General features: G+C 52.4%; 1 protein-coding gene across 5 annotated transcripts; it reads right to left on the reverse strand.

The window, feature by feature from the left end:
• Positions 1-755: 755 nt before the first annotated feature.
• On the reverse strand, positions 756-15,109 carry ITGB7 (integrin subunit beta 7). 5 transcript variants are annotated; one of them, XM_042992380.1, is made up of 16 exons: positions 15,019-15,109; positions 10,325-10,401; positions 9,175-9,378; positions 7,276-7,477; positions 7,013-7,183; positions 6,042-6,283; positions 5,491-5,649; positions 5,082-5,177; positions 4,828-4,917; positions 3,683-3,829; positions 3,184-3,377; positions 2,598-2,821; positions 2,138-2,357; positions 1,789-1,997; positions 1,303-1,460; positions 756-1,035 (listed from the first exon to the last, which is right to left on the reverse strand). In XM_042992380.1, exons 3-16 carry the CDS (start codon positions 9,373-9,375, stop codon positions 955-957), a joined length of 2,394 nt encoding a protein of 797 aa, XP_042848314.1. In that variant the 5' UTR covers positions 9,376-9,378; positions 10,325-10,401; positions 15,019-15,109; the 3' UTR covers positions 756-954. The 5 variants fall into 5 exon arrangements, with proteins under 5 accessions (XP_042848314.1, XP_042848315.1, XP_042848313.1 ...); XM_042992381.1 differs by having other exon boundaries at positions 10,279-10,401; positions 14,900-15,085; XM_042992379.1 differs by having other exon boundaries at positions 14,900-15,084.
• Between the last annotated feature and the right edge of the window lie 1,629 nt (positions 15,110-16,738).

Consider the following 16,738-nt stretch of genomic DNA (forward strand, 5'->3'; position numbering starts at 1 on the left):
GGGTCCCACCACAACTTCTAACCCTCTCCCCAGATGCTCTTTGCCTCTGCTGCAGTCCTGGGGCTTTTATCTTAACAATCCCTCCTACTCTTCCTCTTTCCCTCCCACCTTCCCTCCCTCCCCCCCCCACCCTTTTTTTTTTTTTTTTTAATATACTTATTTTGCTATTGGGGGAGGGGAATATCAAATGAACAAGATCACTTTTAAATGGTAGTTTTTATAAGATGTTATAAACTTGTATCTTTTTACCATTAAAGTGCAGTGTATGTTCCTTCGTGATATATTTAGGATATTTAAATAAAAAGAAAATGGGGCTTTTCTACATACTCTTTTTTGGGAAACCTTTTCTTTGGGGCCAAAGTGGTTATCCTTTTTTCCCCCAAATATAACCACCCCAGATGTCCTGCATCCGAGAAACCACCATGTAAAACTCCACAGAAGCAACAAGTAGAAGTGAAAACAGGATATCACTTCTGAATAAGAGAAAAAACATGCACAGCAGAACGAAATAAGGTCAGGTACCAGCTGTGTTTCTCCAAGTGTGGTTCTGTAGTCCTACAAATGCATGACCGGAGGATTCACTAGCCCACCCTGACCAGCCACTTCCCAGGCAGCCACATACTGAATCTCCTGCACACCAGGTTAGAGGACCTCTCCCCACCCTCAGGTGGCAGGAGGAGGAATGAGCAAGTTTTCCCGAGGCCTAGGCTCCACAGCCTGCTTTGGCCTTGGGTGAAGCAAGATGACAGCTGTGCTCTGAGGTAAGACTCTTTATTGTATACAGGGAGCGGGGGAACTAAGCCCACACTCCTTGTGAGGTAGGGAAGCAAGGTTGCAGTGGGAGGCCGCCCTCGACTGTCACTCTGAGAAGTAGGTGGTGACCATTCCCCAGCAGTGCCCTACTGGGCTGTTGAGAAAAAGAAGAGTCCTGGGATGAGTGTGCCTCTTCCCCCTTCAGAGAAAGGGACTTCTTGCCTCCTGAAAGCGGGGATTGACCGTGGTCGTGATGGCACTTCTGTAGAGAGGATTGCTGTCCTGGGGAAGAAGATGGGAAATGAGGAAAAACCTCCCTACTGCTCCTTTACCTAGTCCTAAGAGGCCAGCCTGGAACTTGAGCAGCACCCCCAGAGCTGATGGAAGTTAGCAGAGGGGTGGGGCAGAGGACGCACAGACCAAAGTGAGGGGGATGAGCTAGGTCGGAGGAGTCCAGGTTGGGGGTGGGGCAGGGAAGCGGAGACCAGCGGTCTTAACCAGAGAAAGCGAGCAAAACCCAGCCCAGTGGGGTAGGACACAGTCTCCTACCTGCTTCCAGTTGAGCTGCTGCCGCTCCTTCTCAAAGCGGTTATATTCTTGGCGGTCATAGATTTCCACAGAAAGCCGGTAAGCCAGGACCAGCCCCAGTCCCACTGCCACGATGCCCCCCACACAGCCCAGCACGATGGCCAGGGTGTGATTTACTCCTGTGGGGAAGAAACAACACAGACTTCCGGGGGTTGGGGCATAGGGGTTGATCAACGGTTGCCCACAATGTGTCCAGCTTCCCTAGCCCTGCCTGTCATTGAAAACAAAGGGAACCCAGCAGGGTCCGAGGTTATCTCTGTGGTGCCCAGGGCCTTAGCTTTGTCCACTTGGTCCATCACTTCTGCTTTTGCCTGGACTCACTGCTCTGCTTCAAACCCTACCTGGTTTCCCATTATCTTCACCTGCCCAAGCCCAGAGTTCTGAAGCCCCACCCATCAAACTTGCGGGGCTCCCTCTGGCACGTCTGCAGCATCTCTGCCCACTTACTCTCTTGGGCTCTCACTCTCAGTATGACCCTGCCTCTGGCTTCCTCCTCCACCAGGAAGAAGAACAGCTGGTTGTCCAAGGTCCTCTCTTTGCACCAGCCATCATCCGGGATAGGGTCCAAAACCAGGGTCACGTTGGCATCAGCACAAGCGATACTGCAATTGGTAGCCAGGGGACCGGTCCCAAAGGCCCCACACTCTGCACAGTCCCTGTCCAGTGGACACCAAGAGGTTACCAGCTGGGCAGCTGTGCTCCCCACACCACACGGCAGAAAGAGGTGGGCAGGTGGGAGTGGCTCAGCGACCCCCACCGTGCCCCTGTTCCCAAGTTGCAAGACGGGAGGCATCACCTGTGTCTCTCGCATGACGTCTTGCAGCCTGGGCACTGCTCACACAGGGCACCGTAGTAGCCATCCAGGCACTGGCAGCGGTTGCACATGCAGCGTCCATGCCCACTGCAGAGCACTCCCTCAGGACTGACACAGCTGTCCGTGTCCCCACTGCACTCACACGCTCTGCCCGTGCGATTGGCATGACAGTGACACGTTCCACAAAGACAGCGGCCAAAGCCTGGGACAGAATCACGCTCAGGGTGACAGCCATTCTCCTCACACACAATGGACATCACATGCCACCACGGGATGCCTAGAGCTGAAGTGTTCTGTGCGTCCAATTCCCTCTCAAGTGTGCCAGATAGCTGCAACTCCTACACCAAAGTCTGATACTTGCCCTTAGTGCCATGAAGTTCCCAGAGCCGAAATATCCTGGGAGCCACTCTGACCCCACCCTTCCCCCAAAGTCTGCAGGTACCTCCACAGAGGATGCCCTCATGTCGTTCACAGCTGGCATCATCACACTCGCACAGGGGCCCGGAGCTCTGTCCACTGCAGCTGCAGCGTCCACACTGACACCGTCCCTTCCCGCTGCACAAGGGCCCTGTCCCATTGGGGGCCCGGCACCCAGATTCCAGATCTGGGGAGGACAGTTCAGCCTCAGAGCATTCACAGAGTCGACCCAGACGGCCAGAGTTACAGCTGGGAGGGGAAGACAGAGCCAGAGGAGGGAAAGGTGGGTCAGAGAGTTTGACCATCCCTTGACCTATCTTTCCCAGGATCCTCTAAACCTAAGCTCTCAAAAGAACTGGAGAGAGATGAGTGGCTGAACGGATGCCAGTGTATAGTTGAGCACCAAGGAGCAAGAGAGCAGAGGGAGTTCGGGGGGAGGGGAGGGTCCTGGCACATCTGGGAAGCTGCACATGAAAATAAGGGTGGAGTCTTGGGACATCTGGCAAAAGAGGTCTGGAGATGGCCAGTGGGAGGACAGAAGGCAGAGGAGGGATACCGGGGCTGGTCATGTGTGGACAGTCACATGGGTGAAAGGAAGCAGGAATCCTCACCTGCACACCCCGCATTGCAGCAGCCCCTGGCCATCACTGCAGTGGGGAGCCCGGGGCTGGGTGTCACTGCAGTTACAGTCACACAGTGTGTGCAACTCCACGGTCAGCTCCTCTGAGAAGCCAAGGGCTCGGAGCCTCAGAAGATGGGGCTCTGAGAGGCAATGAGTAGCTTGGATAGTAACCAAAAAATTCACCTGAGGACAGTGCAGGCAGAAATCAGACTTGAGATCCTGCACCCACACATACACATGACACCAAACCCATTGATCATCCAGAAACCTATTCCTTAGGAAATTAAGGGATAAGCCCATGCTAACACCCATCTCGTAGAAGCCTGCTGGAGGAAGCTGCTCATTAAAGCCTTTTAGAAAGGATGGATGGAGAACTACCCCACGCTTTTGCATTGTTCTGTGTCTGCCCCCCATCTTTTCCTGCCTGCTTCAATTTCCCACCCCCCACCCCCACTTCCTTCCTTCTGCCTATCTCGGCTGGCTCTCACCGTCTGGTTGATTCGGACCTCGTTGCACTGGCCCCGGTCCCCAGCCTCACGCTCCCTCTCCTCAGGACCCCCACACTGAGATTCATAAGAGATGTGGACCCCAGGAGGGAGTGGAGAGTGTTCGAGGGTCACAGTGGATGATAGGCTCTGTGGAAGAGAGCAAGTAACCACGTGAAGGCAGGACTCCAAACCCCACCTCGTGTCCTCTCCAGCCTTTCCAAATTCTGCCATGACCTGCCCCAGCCTGCTTTGGGGACCCCTTGCATTCTGCCCAGTCAAGAGGCATTTCTGCAGGAAGGGCACTGTGAGAACTTTGGGTGCATCACACAGGAGCTAGAGGCCTCTCGGTTAGCATTTCACTGCGGCTGCAGCAAGGGCCCCACTGTGGAGGGGGGGGGGCCCTGTCAATGTGCGGTGGCTGCTTCTCAAACCCCAAATGACGACACATAACCTGTGTGCATAAAGGGCAGAGTCTTTAAATCGAGTTTGCCCTGGGAAATTTGGTACCATCTCAAATTTTCTCACCATGGGTTTAGGACATGGTGGTCCCTGTCCTAAGAAGCCTAGAGCATGGTTAGAGATAGGACCTAAACCCAAGAAGCACTTAAGAATCTCTGTGGTTCCCTCTACCTGTAAAACTCTATGGTTCCTGTGAAGAATATCTCTGAATTATTTGTAAGCTTAGTGAAAGTAGGCTCTAGATGTCACATTCTTTCTGTACAGATTGACTGGGGCACGAATGCCAGCCCTTCCGTCCATTAACTATGTGACCTCGGGCAAGTCATTCAGGGACCTGTGTCTGTATCCCCACCTATGAAATAGGGATGATAATAGCAACCAGGGGTTTAGCAGAGTTAAATGAGACGGCAAACAGTATGTGCACTTAGGACAGTGGTTGGCATGAAAGACAAGCTCAGTGAGTGTTCCTTCCCTTCCTTGCCCAGTGCAGGGCTCCATGCTCGGCCCAAACCAGACACTTCAGATTTGAGAATGTAAGATTGAGCAGATGAACTAGGAATGACAGCCACAGGCAAACCGTAGGTAGTTGCTAAAAGTGATCAGTCCCTGATAATTCTGCTGCCCCCCACCTGAGGCCCCTTCCCAGTGCCCGCCCTCTCCATGCTCCCCCGGTCCCAGCCCCTCACATTATAGGCGTCCATGATGAGCTGTACCACGTTGCTGGAGTCCTCACTCAACTCCCCAACTGCGGACTTAGGAATCAGCTTACTCAGCTCCTGAGTTAAGAGGAGTCCAGGGAAATGGTGGGTCACAGCTCTAGGGAAATGGGCTTCTGCGGGTCTTGAAGGAGGGCATATGGGGTGGGGGGTGGAGAATGGGGTCTTTGAGGAAGTTGAGAAAGGCTTGAAGTGGGAAGGTCTGGCATTCAATCAGCTCTCACCTGGTAGACAGGCAGTGTGGCACTGGTGACAGCAAAGATGGGCTGGATGTTTGCTGCAGAGAGGGCCTGGGCTACCTGACCCACAGAGGGGTAGTCCTGGGCAGGGAGCAGGGAAAGGTGAGCACCACAGGTCTCCCCCATAACATCCAAGGTGCCCTCAGCCCAGGAAATCCAGGAACCAGGGCTCCACCAGCTAGAGGAACCCTGGAGGCTCGGGAAGGCAGAAGGGGCTAGGGAGTGGGGTGGCACAGGGTTCTGTCTAAGCAGTGGGGGCACATGGAGCGAGGAGCTGGTGGGAAAGATGGCAGGGTGGTCACTGGTAAGGACAAGGAGGCTGGGGAGAGGGGGGTCTGGGAGTAGAGGAGGTGTGGCTCGGATGGGGAGGGGTGGAGCCAGGGTGGGGACTCACAAACTCTGGGCTGCGACTATAGAGGCCATTACTGTCCAAGTGGCAGTGCCCGTCGCTGGGCATGAAAATGCCACCCAACTTCCCATCCCCAGCTGTGTGGAATGTGTCATCTGAAGTGAACACCAGCAGTCGGGACACATTTCTCCAGCCAATCTGCTCCTGGAATCGGGGTGGGGGTGGGGGTGGAGGTAGGCTGTGCACCTGGGCTCCATGAGCCAAGGATTGCCAGCCTCATTCTGAGTCACTTTGTCTATCTCCATACCCAGACCCCCCCCTCCGCCATCCCACCCTCCCCCATTTCTAGCTCCCTGCTTCCCCCCAATCCCCCAGACAGGGCTGCTGCTAGCGGAGGCCTTCTTATGAATTAGAAAAACATGCCTCTTCCTCAAGATATTTTACTCCAATCCACCAGGAAATTATTAAAATAAATATGCAAACTCCAGTGACTATGGTACAAAGAGCACCCCCAGAACCAGGCACTGCATGACCCTAGGTGGCAGTCTTGGCCCCAAAGGGTTCTTCAGACTCAGATCCCCTCCTCGCCTCCTCACCTGGCAGAGCGCAGCCTGGAGAATGGCATCAAAGCCACCTTCAGGCGAGTCCAGGTTGCCAGACACGCTCTGGCGTCCCACCTCCCGCTCGAAGGCCTTAGCATCCGAGGTCAGGGACAGCACGTGGCGAAAGCTGAAGGGAGGCTGGCAGCGCTCCAGCCGGGTAGGGCAGGGGTGGTGAAGTTTGGAGGGCACTGTGCTCACAAAGGGCAGCACCGTTTTGTCCACGAAGGAGCCAAAGCCTGGGGTGGGGGGGGGGGGGGGGGAGAATGGCGAAGGTTGTCCCCAAAGTCACTGGCCAGCAGCAGGGTGGAAGGAGGTCTGCTGCTGAGGACTCAGAAGGCAAAGGTCCATGGGAAGTGGGGGGTGAGGGGGACAGTCAGAGAGGAGCAGAGGAGATCACGAGAGCGGGTGCTCCTAGAGCACAGGGACTGAGTACCTGGCAGGGACAAAGGGTTTAGGCCACTGACTCAGGGCAGTGGGGGATGGAGGAGATTAAGAGGAGGATGAGGGGAGGGTCAGGCAGGATCTCTCTCTCCCGAGGAAGAAGGAGAGGGTGTAGGTGTAGTAGCAGCATGAGGCAAAGGAGGGGATCTTGAATAGGGCAGGTGTGAGTGTGGAAGCCGCAGCCAGGGACAGGGACATTTAGACCTTTTCCTAGAGACACAGACAGGGCTGAGAAAGTGGCATCAGGGCAGTATCTGGGTTGGCAGGTCCAGAGTGTGCTGTCTGACCCCTGGGAGCTGTCTGAACGCGGTCTGGCCAGACTCTGGGCCTCGGTTACCCCCACCCGTAGTCTCTTAAATCCCCTCCAGTTCTGTCCTAGAAGGTGGATGTTCTGGGAGAGAGACGCCAGAAACCCAGGGCCTGGCCAGGTCTGTTAAAAACCGGGAGAGGGCAGGCAGGGCCCCTGTGCGCCCAGGACGCTGGCAGAGACAGAAGCGGCTTTTGCAGGTAGAGGCCGAGCTCACCGATGCGCACGGAGTGGGTGACCTCCTGCAGCCGCGCCAGCAGGTCTTGTCCGAGCTGGCGCACGCGCTCCAGGTCGTCCTTCATGGAGTAGCTCAGGTCCATAAGGTAGTACAGGTCGACGGGGTAGCCCTCTGCCCGGAGGAAGCGCACCCGGAGCTGCTGGGGCTCCCCTGGGGAAGCGGGGTGGGGGATGGCGCGGGTCAGCGAGCGCCATCGAATCTCAGCCCGGACCTCCAGCCCAGCCCGCCGCCCCCTGACTCACCCGGCCGCAGCGTGACCCGGACCTGCTGCGGCGCCAGCTGGATGGCCCCCTCGCCGCGATCGCCCTGGCCGAGCGGCTGGTCCTGCAGCACCTCCTGCCAGCCGCGGGGCTCCTCCAGCTCCCCTGGGGGGCAGCCTTGGGCCAGCAGCTCCTGTCGCTGGCCGCAGCGCCGCGCCTCCGCCACCCCCGACGCGGTGAAGTTCTGCGCCCAAGGGGAGGCGCGTCGGGGACTCTAGTCCTCCACACCCCCCCCACCAGCCCTGTTCCCAGACCACCTCTCCCCCACCTCCCCCTGACCCCCCGGGATGCCGGCCGCTCCTAACCCTCCCCTCGCGGTCAGTTCCCTGAGCCCTTAGGATGCCCTCCCTTCCCGGTCCCCCCAACAGCCACCTCGTCCTGTCTTTGTCAGAGCCCGCTTCCTCTAGCACCCCACCAGCCCCCACCTTATCTAGACAACCCCCTTTCCCTAGCCACCTACCTTTCTCCTCCCCCTAGGGCCACAGACTTCCTGTTGAGATCTCAGGGACCTCACTACCACAAGAAAAAGAGGAGCCTGGCCTCCTAGTCCAACCTCCCCTGCATGCTTAGGCCCAAACTGGAAGGGGGTCAGGCTGAGACCCAGGCTAAATTCCTGGGAAGGGGAAGGACAGGGACAGAAGAGGAGACACCCCCTCCCCCCAGTTGGCTGGCACCCCTGGGACTGGCTGGGAAGTGGCAGAGGAAGGAAATAGTTACAATGGCTTCTCAACTGGCCCTGGTGCCAGACTCAGGTCCAGAGATTGAAGGAGGCAGACACATATCTGACTGTCCCCAAAGCCCCTGCCTGGCACCTCTGTTCTCTGCCTCCTGCTGACTCTGAGTCTCCTCTTCCGGTCCTCCCAGATTCCTGGGCTGGCTCAGCTTCTGCTCAGTCACTGTGGCTGTGCCTTCTCCTTCTGGTGAGTTTGCCCTCATCTCTCATCTAACTCTCCCTCTTCCTTTGAGGGAGACAGTTCTGTTCTCACCCTCGCCCCCAACTCAGTTACCTGCCATGCTCTGTCACTCCATGAGCCCTGTCTCTTTAAGGCATAAAGCAAAGAACAGCCTTGTTTGACCAGCCAGGGAGACACCTGCTCCCCAGCATCCTTCCTGGCCACTTAGGCAGATCAAGCCTTTCCGCGAGGTGTACACACTTCTAACTCCTTCCCTTCTACTCCCCCAGCCACAGGCTGCTACATACCTTAGGAACATTATGAGGTACACACACCCTCAACACAGACTCAGAAACCCAGTCACACACTTTCTGCTAAAGACTAACCCCCAGTGTGATGGCATTTGGAGATGGAGCCTTTGGGAAGAAATTAGGGTTAGATGAGATCATGAGGGTAGAACCCTCATGATGAGATTAATGCCCTTGTAAGAAGAGGCACCAGAGAGCTTGTCTACAGCCTGCCTGCAAGCCAAGAAGAGGGTTGCCACCAGAAACCAAATTGGCTGGCATGTTGATCTTGGACTCCCAGCCTCCAGAACAATGAGAAATAAATTCCTGTTGCTTAAGCCACCCAGTTTTGTTATGGCTGCCCAGGCTGACAAACGCACTTCCTCACATGCATACACGTACCACAGGTCCCTCTCCCTGTACACAAGCATGAGTTCCAGCACAGACACACTTCCTCCAAATTTATGGTTACAAGTCTTTTCCGTATATACACAAACGCACAGGTACACAAACATATACACACAGGAAACTTGCATGCTTGAGTATGCACACACACACAACCACACACAGGAGTCCTATGTGCACAAACTCAGTCACGCACAGGACTGCAGAGAGCACCCGGAAAACCACGCAGTTGCAAACCTATCTCCGTCCTGCACATACACATACACAGGGTTCAAAGGCCACAGAGCCATCTTTACCAGTTGCTTGCACCAGGCACAGCTTGGGTGTGAGAGGATGCATTTCTGGCAGGTGGGGGCCGGCTGGCAGGACCCCGGCAGGGACAGATCAGGATCCCCCCATTCTGTGACCTTCTCTGGGGATGAGATCTTGGCATCCAATTCACTCTCACCTCGGCTCAGAGCCAGCAGGAAAACAAGGACCATTGACAAAGCCACCATGGCCTGCAATACGATACAAAGGGGGACACATGGGTCCTTAGGGAGGACCTCCAGGTTCTCAGTCCTCTAAAATTAGTCTGTGGTTGGGGCACCTGGGTGGCTCAGTGGGTTGAGTGTCCGACTTAGGTTCAGGTCATAATCTCAGGGTTTGTGAGTTCTAGCCCCACATCAGGCTTGCTGCTGTCAGCGCGGAGCCTGCTTAGGATCCTCTGTCCCCCTCTCTGCCCTTCCCCCACTTGCTCTCTCTCTCTCAAAAATAAATAAACATTTTTTAATAAAATAAAGTAAGTCAAGGGGCGCCTGGGTGGCTCAGTCGGTTAAGCATCCGACTTCGGCTCAGGTCGTGATCTTCCGGTTTGTGAGTTTGAGCCCCGCATGGGGCTCTGTGCTGGCAGCTCGGAGCCTGCTTCGGATTCTGTGTCTCCTTCTCTTTCTGCCCTCCACAACTTGTGCTCTGTCTATGTCTCTCAAAAAGTAAATAAATGTAAAAAATAAAAAAAGAATAAAAAATACAAAATAAAATAAAGTGAGTCTGTGGTTGTCACTCTCAAAACTCTACCCCAGGGGTGCCTGGCTGGCTTAGTCGGTAGAGCGCGAGTCTTGTTCATAGGGTCATGAGTTCAAACCCAACCTTGGGTGTAGAGCTTACTCAAGAAAAAAAATAAAAAAACCTCTACCCCAAATCTTTATCTCCCTTCATAGTTTCACTTTCCCCTGTGGATTCAGCAGTTTCTTCAAAATGTTGGGAAGGGGCAGGTCCCAGGCCTAGGTAGGAGCCTCAGACAAACCCTGTCCCTCCTGTGTGCAGACTTCCCTAGGGCCAACGTGGGCAAAACGGCCTAACAAGAGTCTGGGGAGTAGGCCTGGAAGCACTAAGGTCTACATCTGCCCAGGTCTATTCACCAAGATTGCAAGCCACAGTGGAATCAGAACCGAACAGGAAACAGACCGGGTTCTGGTCCTGCTTCAGTCCCTCACTGGCTGTATGGCAAGTCAGACTTTTTCTCTGGGCCTTAGTTTCCACATCTGTAAAGAGAGAGAGTTGAATAAATAATCTGGCAGTCCTTGCAGCTTTCATAATCTTGGATTCTAAGTACAGGAAGAAGGTCAAGGATTCTAAATAAAGGAGGAAGGTCGGGGAATAGGAATGAGAGGAAGGAAGGCTGGAGCTGATGAAGAAGTGTGTGAAAGAAGCAGGGAAGGGTAGCCGACACGGTAGCAAGAGGAAGGAAAATTAGACCATAAGAAAACTTTCTGAAGGTCTGGGATAACGGAGGAAGGCAGGCCATGGTTGACAAAATTTTCTTTTTCCTGTCCTTTGCACAAAGCAAATATAGACTGGAGAAAGAGCCTGTGGCAGGGTAATTCCTGGAATGACCTCTAGGCAAATTTCTGATTTTAAAAAACATATTAATTTTAAAAAATGTATTAATTAAAATTTTGAATAAGCAATCCATAACCATACTTTAAAACTCAAAAAGTTAAATCACAATGGCCTTTTTTTTAGAGGTGGGAAAGCTGATCCTATACGGATCCATTATATGGATTGATTCAATTATATGGAATTGTGGGGTGTCTGGGTGGCTCAGTTGGTTAAGCGTCCAACTTTGGCTCAGGTCATGATCTCGGAGTTTATAAGTTCGAGTCCCAGGTCGGGCTCTGTGCTGACAGCTCTGAGCCTGGAGCCTGCTTTGGTTCTGTGTCTCCCTCTCTCTGTGCCCCTCCCCCTCCTCAAAATAAACATTAAAAAAAAAAAAAATCTTGAAAAAGAATGAAATGGGAGGACTCTCACTTCTCACTTGCAAAACTCACTAGAAAGCTATAGTAATCAAGACAACGTGATACTGGCATAAAGATAGGCATATAGATCAATGAAATAGAATGGAGAGTCCAGAAATAAATCCATCCATTTATAGCCAATCGATTTTCAGCAAGGGTGCCAAATTATTTGATGGGGAGAGAACAGTCTCCAACAAATGGTGCTGGGATAACTAGATATCCACATGTAAAAGAATCAAGTTCATTCCCTACCTCACAACATATGCAAAAATTAAGTGAAAATGGACCAAAGGCCTAAATGTAAGCCCTCGAACTATAAACTCTTAGAAGAAAATGTCAGGGTAAATCTTTGTGATCTTGGCCTTGACAGTGGATTCCTAGCTATGACATCAAAAGCGCAAGCAACAAAAGAAAAAAATAGATAAACTGGACTTCATAAAAATATAAAACTCTTGTGCATCAAAGAGCACTATGAAATGAAAAGACAGGCTACAGAAAGGGAGGAAATATTTGCAAATCATGTATCTGATAAGTATCCAGAATATATAGAGAACTCTTACAACTTGACAACAAAAAGGCAAACCACCCAGTTTTTGAACAGCAAAGGACTTAAATAGACATTTCTTTGAAGAAGATAGACAAATAACCAACAAGCACATAAAAAGATTTTCAACACCATTAGTCATCAAGGAAATGCAAATCAAATACCACAGTGAAATACCACCACACACCCAGCAGAATGGCTAGAATAAAATAAAATAAAATAAAATAAAATAAAATAAAATAAAACAGAAAATAAGTGTTGGTGAGGATGTGGAGAAAATGGAACCATCATACGTTGCTGGTGGCACGGCACTGTGGGGAACAATTTGATAATTCCTCAGTAAATTAAAACAAAAACTGGTACGTGACTGTTCAAAGCAGTGTTATTCACAGTGGCCTAAAGGTAGAAACAGAGCAAACGTCCATCAACTGATGAATAGCTAAACAAAATGTGATCCATCCATATGGTGAAGCATTATTTGGCCCTAAAAAGGAGCGAAGTGCTGATTCAGGCTACAACATCGATGACCTTGAAAACACTAGGCTAAGTGAACGAAACCAGTCACAAAAGACCACATCTTGTCGGATGCCGTTTATGTGAAGTATTCTGATTCCCCAAATCCACAGAGACAGAAAGTGGATGCCAGGGGTTGGGGAGGGAGGGGAGGATGAGGAATAACTTCTTGATGGGCAGTCTTCTTTTGGAGTGAAGAAAAAGTTCCAGAACTAGATGGTGGTGATGGTCGCACAACATCATAAATGTACTTAAGGCCACTGAACTGTACACTTTAAAAATGGGCTAAATGATCAATTTTATGTGTATCTTATCAAAAATCAAAACATTGAGATAGTGAGAAATCTCCCATGCCCATCCTCCTCCTCCCATTTCCACACCTTACCCTAAATGAATAACCGTCATTTTAAGTTATCTTTTGTTGCTGATAATCCTTCTAGAGATTGTTTTATGCATACACAAACTAATGTGAAAAAACATATTCTCTCCAAATGGTAGAATCACATGACAGAAGTCTACAATCAATCACAATTCTAGAATACATGCGGGTTTGTCCCCCTTTTTTCTTTTTTTAAAAGATTTTTTTAATGTTTTTTTTTTTTTTAATTAATTTTGAGAGAGAGAGAGAGAGAGTACAAGCAGGGAAGGAGCAGAGAGACGAGGGAGAGAGAGAATCCCAAGCAGGCTCCATGCTGTCATCGCAGAGCCCGATGTGGGGCTCGAATCCATGAACCGTGAGATCATGGCCTCAGCCGAAATCGAGACATTTAACTGACTTGAGTCACCTAGGTGCCCCTTTTTTTCTTTTAATTGCTTTTCTTGGAGATCCTGCTACTCAAGAAAATAAAGAACTTCCTTGTTCATTTTCACAGCGGTATACATTTCCGTGGCATGGATGTATCATATCCCAGTTAGTCTCTCAATGGGATTTAAATTGTTTCTAATTGCTCACTGTTAAAACTAATGCTGGGGGCGCCTGGATGGCTCAGTCTGTTAAGCATCTGACTTTTGGTTTCCGCTCAGGTCGTGATCTCACAGTTTGTGGATTCGAGCCCTGCACTGGGTTCTGTGCTGTCTCTGCTGAGCCTGCTTGGGATTCTCTTTCTCTCTCTGCCTTCTGCCCCCTCTCAAAATAAATAAATAAAACTATTGCAGTGAAAACCCATGCATTTATCATTTCACATGTGTGCAAGTGAATCCGGAGGATAAATCCTGGGAAGAGGATTTGTAGGGTCAATAAATTGGCATCATTTGTAATGCTGGCGAGTGATTGCTGACGCAACCGCCTTCGCAACTATGCCAGTTTATATTCCTATTGGCGGTGTGTGTATGAGAAAGGCCAACTAACTCCTTGTCCCAAAACGTCTGCATCCGCCCCAGCCTGGGCTTAGATTCAGAATGGGGAAGGGGTGGGGTGACCTCAGCTGTCCTGCTCCCCACTGTGCACCATTTGGGACCTCAGGTGTAGTATATATATGTCTTGGAACCTCCACCCCCATGCGAGGCCGGTTCAGGCTCAGCCTCACTGTAACCTCAGCCCCGCTTGCTCTGCACGCCTGTGGTCGAGGAGGCCTGAGATGCTGTAGCACAAAGCCCAGTTTTGACTCATGTGTTACAGGTGGGGCCCCCAGGATAAGACAAACCAGAGACCTCAAGCCCACTCATGTCCCCTAAAGGGAGCCCCTGGGACTCTCTGGACAGCGTTCCCCCACCCCCTTCTCCCAATTGTCCCCCTCATTTCTTACTTGGGGATACATGGCCTGCCACTTGTTAATTTCCCTCTCTCTGTCTCCTTCTCTCTCCCCCACCACCCTCCTGTTCAAAAGTTTGATGACATCCCTCTGCTGCGTTTCTCTTCTCCGTGTCTTTACGGTTCTTTGTTTTACTTCCTTTTCCTCTCCTACCCTAACCAAAGGAAGGCAGAGCTGTCTAACTCAATCCCCTCTTACAAATGGAAACCTGAATCCCAGAGTGATAAGTGACTTGCCCACAGTCACACAACGAACAGGGATGAAGACAGGTCGGGACTCGGTCTGTTTGCCACTTTCCTCGCCTCCAACCCAGGCACCATCATCATCAAAAGCCGTGCCTTCTCCCTTCCAGTTCCAGTGGGCTCCACCTAATCCCCTTTCTCTTCCCTTGATGGGTCCTCTTCAGTCAGTCTTCTTTCCCCCCTGTGGTTGTTCCCTTTTCCTGGGCTCTATCCTGGACTCCAACACCCTAACACCCCCTTCAGCACCTGAGAAACAGAGCATTTTCCCAACCTATCCAGATCTTCCAAATCAAGTGGAATCCTCTGCTGCCCACTCAGTGTCCCAAGGAGGGAAGAGAACCGAGCCATGCTGCCACAGTCTCCCAGGACACCGTAGCCAAGGTGCCACTGGCAGATCTGAGCTGAGCACCAGGCACTAGGCAGCAGGGATAGCAGCTGGGGAGTCCTCTTGGGAGAGCCCTACCATGACATAACCCTTGGCACATGGCAGGCACTCAGATGATAGCAGTCATACATCCCCTTCCTTCTTTGCCTCCCTCCAGGCCCACTTTTGGGAAACACATGCAGGAGAGAGAGGTGAGGAGGGTACGGGGTGTGGGGGGGGGGCGGGGAGAGAGAGCTTGAGAAGCTGGAGGGAACAGGGATGAGGATCTCAGGAATGCAGAAAGGACTTCAGAGCCTTTCTCGAGTCTCACCTGAACCCTGGGTGTCTTGGGGTCAGAGCCCAGCGTCCTCTTCCCGGGAGATTGGGAGCAGGGGTGGGGGCTGGGCTAGTAAGGAGAGGAGGCTGGAGGGCTGGTGCCCTGGTACTCACAGGTGCGTGCAAAGCAGCCCTTCCTCCAGCCGCGGCGGCCTTTGTGTACTGATCTGGGAGGCTGCAGAGGAGGAAGTGACACACCCTGGGGTGGGGTGGGGGAGATTTCGGGGTGGTGGGGTAACTGATCTAGAAGGTGGGGCCCAGAGGGGTGGAACTGGGCCAAGGGGGTTGACAATACAGGGATCTGAAAGGAAGCACGGAGGCTCGTCTGTCTACTGAGCACCTACTACATGCCGGGCATATCACAATATTGTCATTAATCCTTGCAACAACTTCATGACATATCCATATGTTAATGTCCCCCCGGGGTCAAATTTTACAGATGTAGAGGCTAAGAGGGAAAGGTGGACGTTGAGGCTCAGAGGTAAGAAATAAATATCCTTGCCCAAGGCCACATAGTAATAACTAGCTGGTCTGGGTTTTCAACCCTGGTCTGCCTGCCTGGCAAATCGATGGGACCCTTCCACTTCTTCACACAAGAACACGATAGCAAGTTAGAAATATGGAGGTAGTAAGTCCTGGAATGAGGGGGAAATCAGTGGCGACAGGCTCTAATTTTGAAAAACGAGTGCCCACTGTATGATGGTGGATGCTTAACTCCATGGGCTCTGGAGCCAAACTGCCTGAGCTCCAATCCTGGCTCTATCACTTACAGCGGTGGGAACTTACGTAGTTGCTTAACCTTCCTGTGGCTTCTTCTCATCTGTCAAGTGGCACTCAGGATTGTTGCGGGAATCAAATGAGGTGACTCCTACCAATTGCTTACAAGAGAGCCTGGCACAACCTAAGGGCTTGAAAATAGACTCAGTGGCTGAGAAGTAACACGGTGAGAAGCGGAGAGGCTGAGAAATCCAAGGTTGGGGCACTGGGAACTTGGAGAAAGACACAGGGCCGGGCTCAGAGAATGAGACTGGGAGGCCACTGCGCAGAGACAGCAGTGGCGGCTGGGAAAGGCGTAGAGGAGGCAGAGAGTGCGGTAATGGCAAGGATGAAGCCTGTCTGGAGAAGAGGGTGTGGAAAATACCTGGCCCTGGCCCACACTTGACCACAGGGAACTCAGAAGGAACTGGATGTGAGATCTGTCACAGGTCTGTCTTATCTGCCCGAAGGGGCACTCTGGGCAGCAGGGACTGACAAGCGAGGCACCGAGCCAGGTGCCCATCTCTTAGTGGGTGCACAGGGAGCATCAGGTGGGTCTTAGGAGTGTAGCCGCCGGAAGGAGCAACTGGGGACAGGGGTGGGGGGAGGTGGGCTTCTTCGGCTGGCCTCAGGCTACCGGACCTTATACCCTTCCCCCACAACCAGGGGTTACCATGGTGATGACCCCTTCTTCCCCACAGGCCCTGTGGTTTCCTCTAGAGCTTCTTTCACTTTCTTCTTCTGCTTTTCCTCAATCTTCTCTCTCCCCTACTCCCTCATCCTCAACCCCTCTCTCTCCCACAAGCACAGGTCATTCTTGAAGGTGGCAAGGTACAAGGTAGGCAGGGTGCTATCCCAGGGAAGAAGGTGGGCCCCAGGGTGGGGGGAGGGCAGCGTGGAGGGGGAGTCACAGAGGGAGGGGGGAGAGTCCAGGGGCACAGTGGGAAGGCCTGAGCGGGCTGAGGATGGGAGCTGTTGCAGAGGGGAGGCATGGAGGGGCAAGGATGTTAGTACAGAGGGTAACAGTGGGGTCATGGGGATGAGGTCACGGGGTGGGGTGGGGTCAGAAGGGGCAGCG

Source organism: Panthera tigris, chromosome B4 (genome assembly GCF_018350195.1).
Source record: "Panthera tigris isolate Pti1 chromosome B4, P.tigris_Pti1_mat1.1, whole genome shotgun sequence".
NCBI classification, from domain to species: Eukaryota; Metazoa; Chordata; class Mammalia; order Carnivora; family Felidae; genus Panthera; species Panthera tigris.

What these genes read in the sequence shown, in the direction of transcription:
- ITGB7 (XM_042992380.1), bottom strand. Translation starts at nt 9,375, where the DNA reads ATGGTGGCTTTGTCAATGGTCCTTGTTTTCCTGCTGGCTCTGAGCCGA. An exon ending in ATAGTCGCAGCCCAGAGTTT is followed by an intron (nt 5,178 to 5,490) that starts GTGAGTCCCCAC and finishes CTCCCTGCCCAG; the next exon opens with GACTACCCCTCTGTGGGTCA. An exon ending in TGAGGGCATCCTCTGTGGAG is followed by an intron (nt 2,358 to 2,597) that starts GTACCTGCAGAC and finishes ATTCTGTCCCAG; the next exon opens with GCTTTGGCCGCTGTCTTTGT.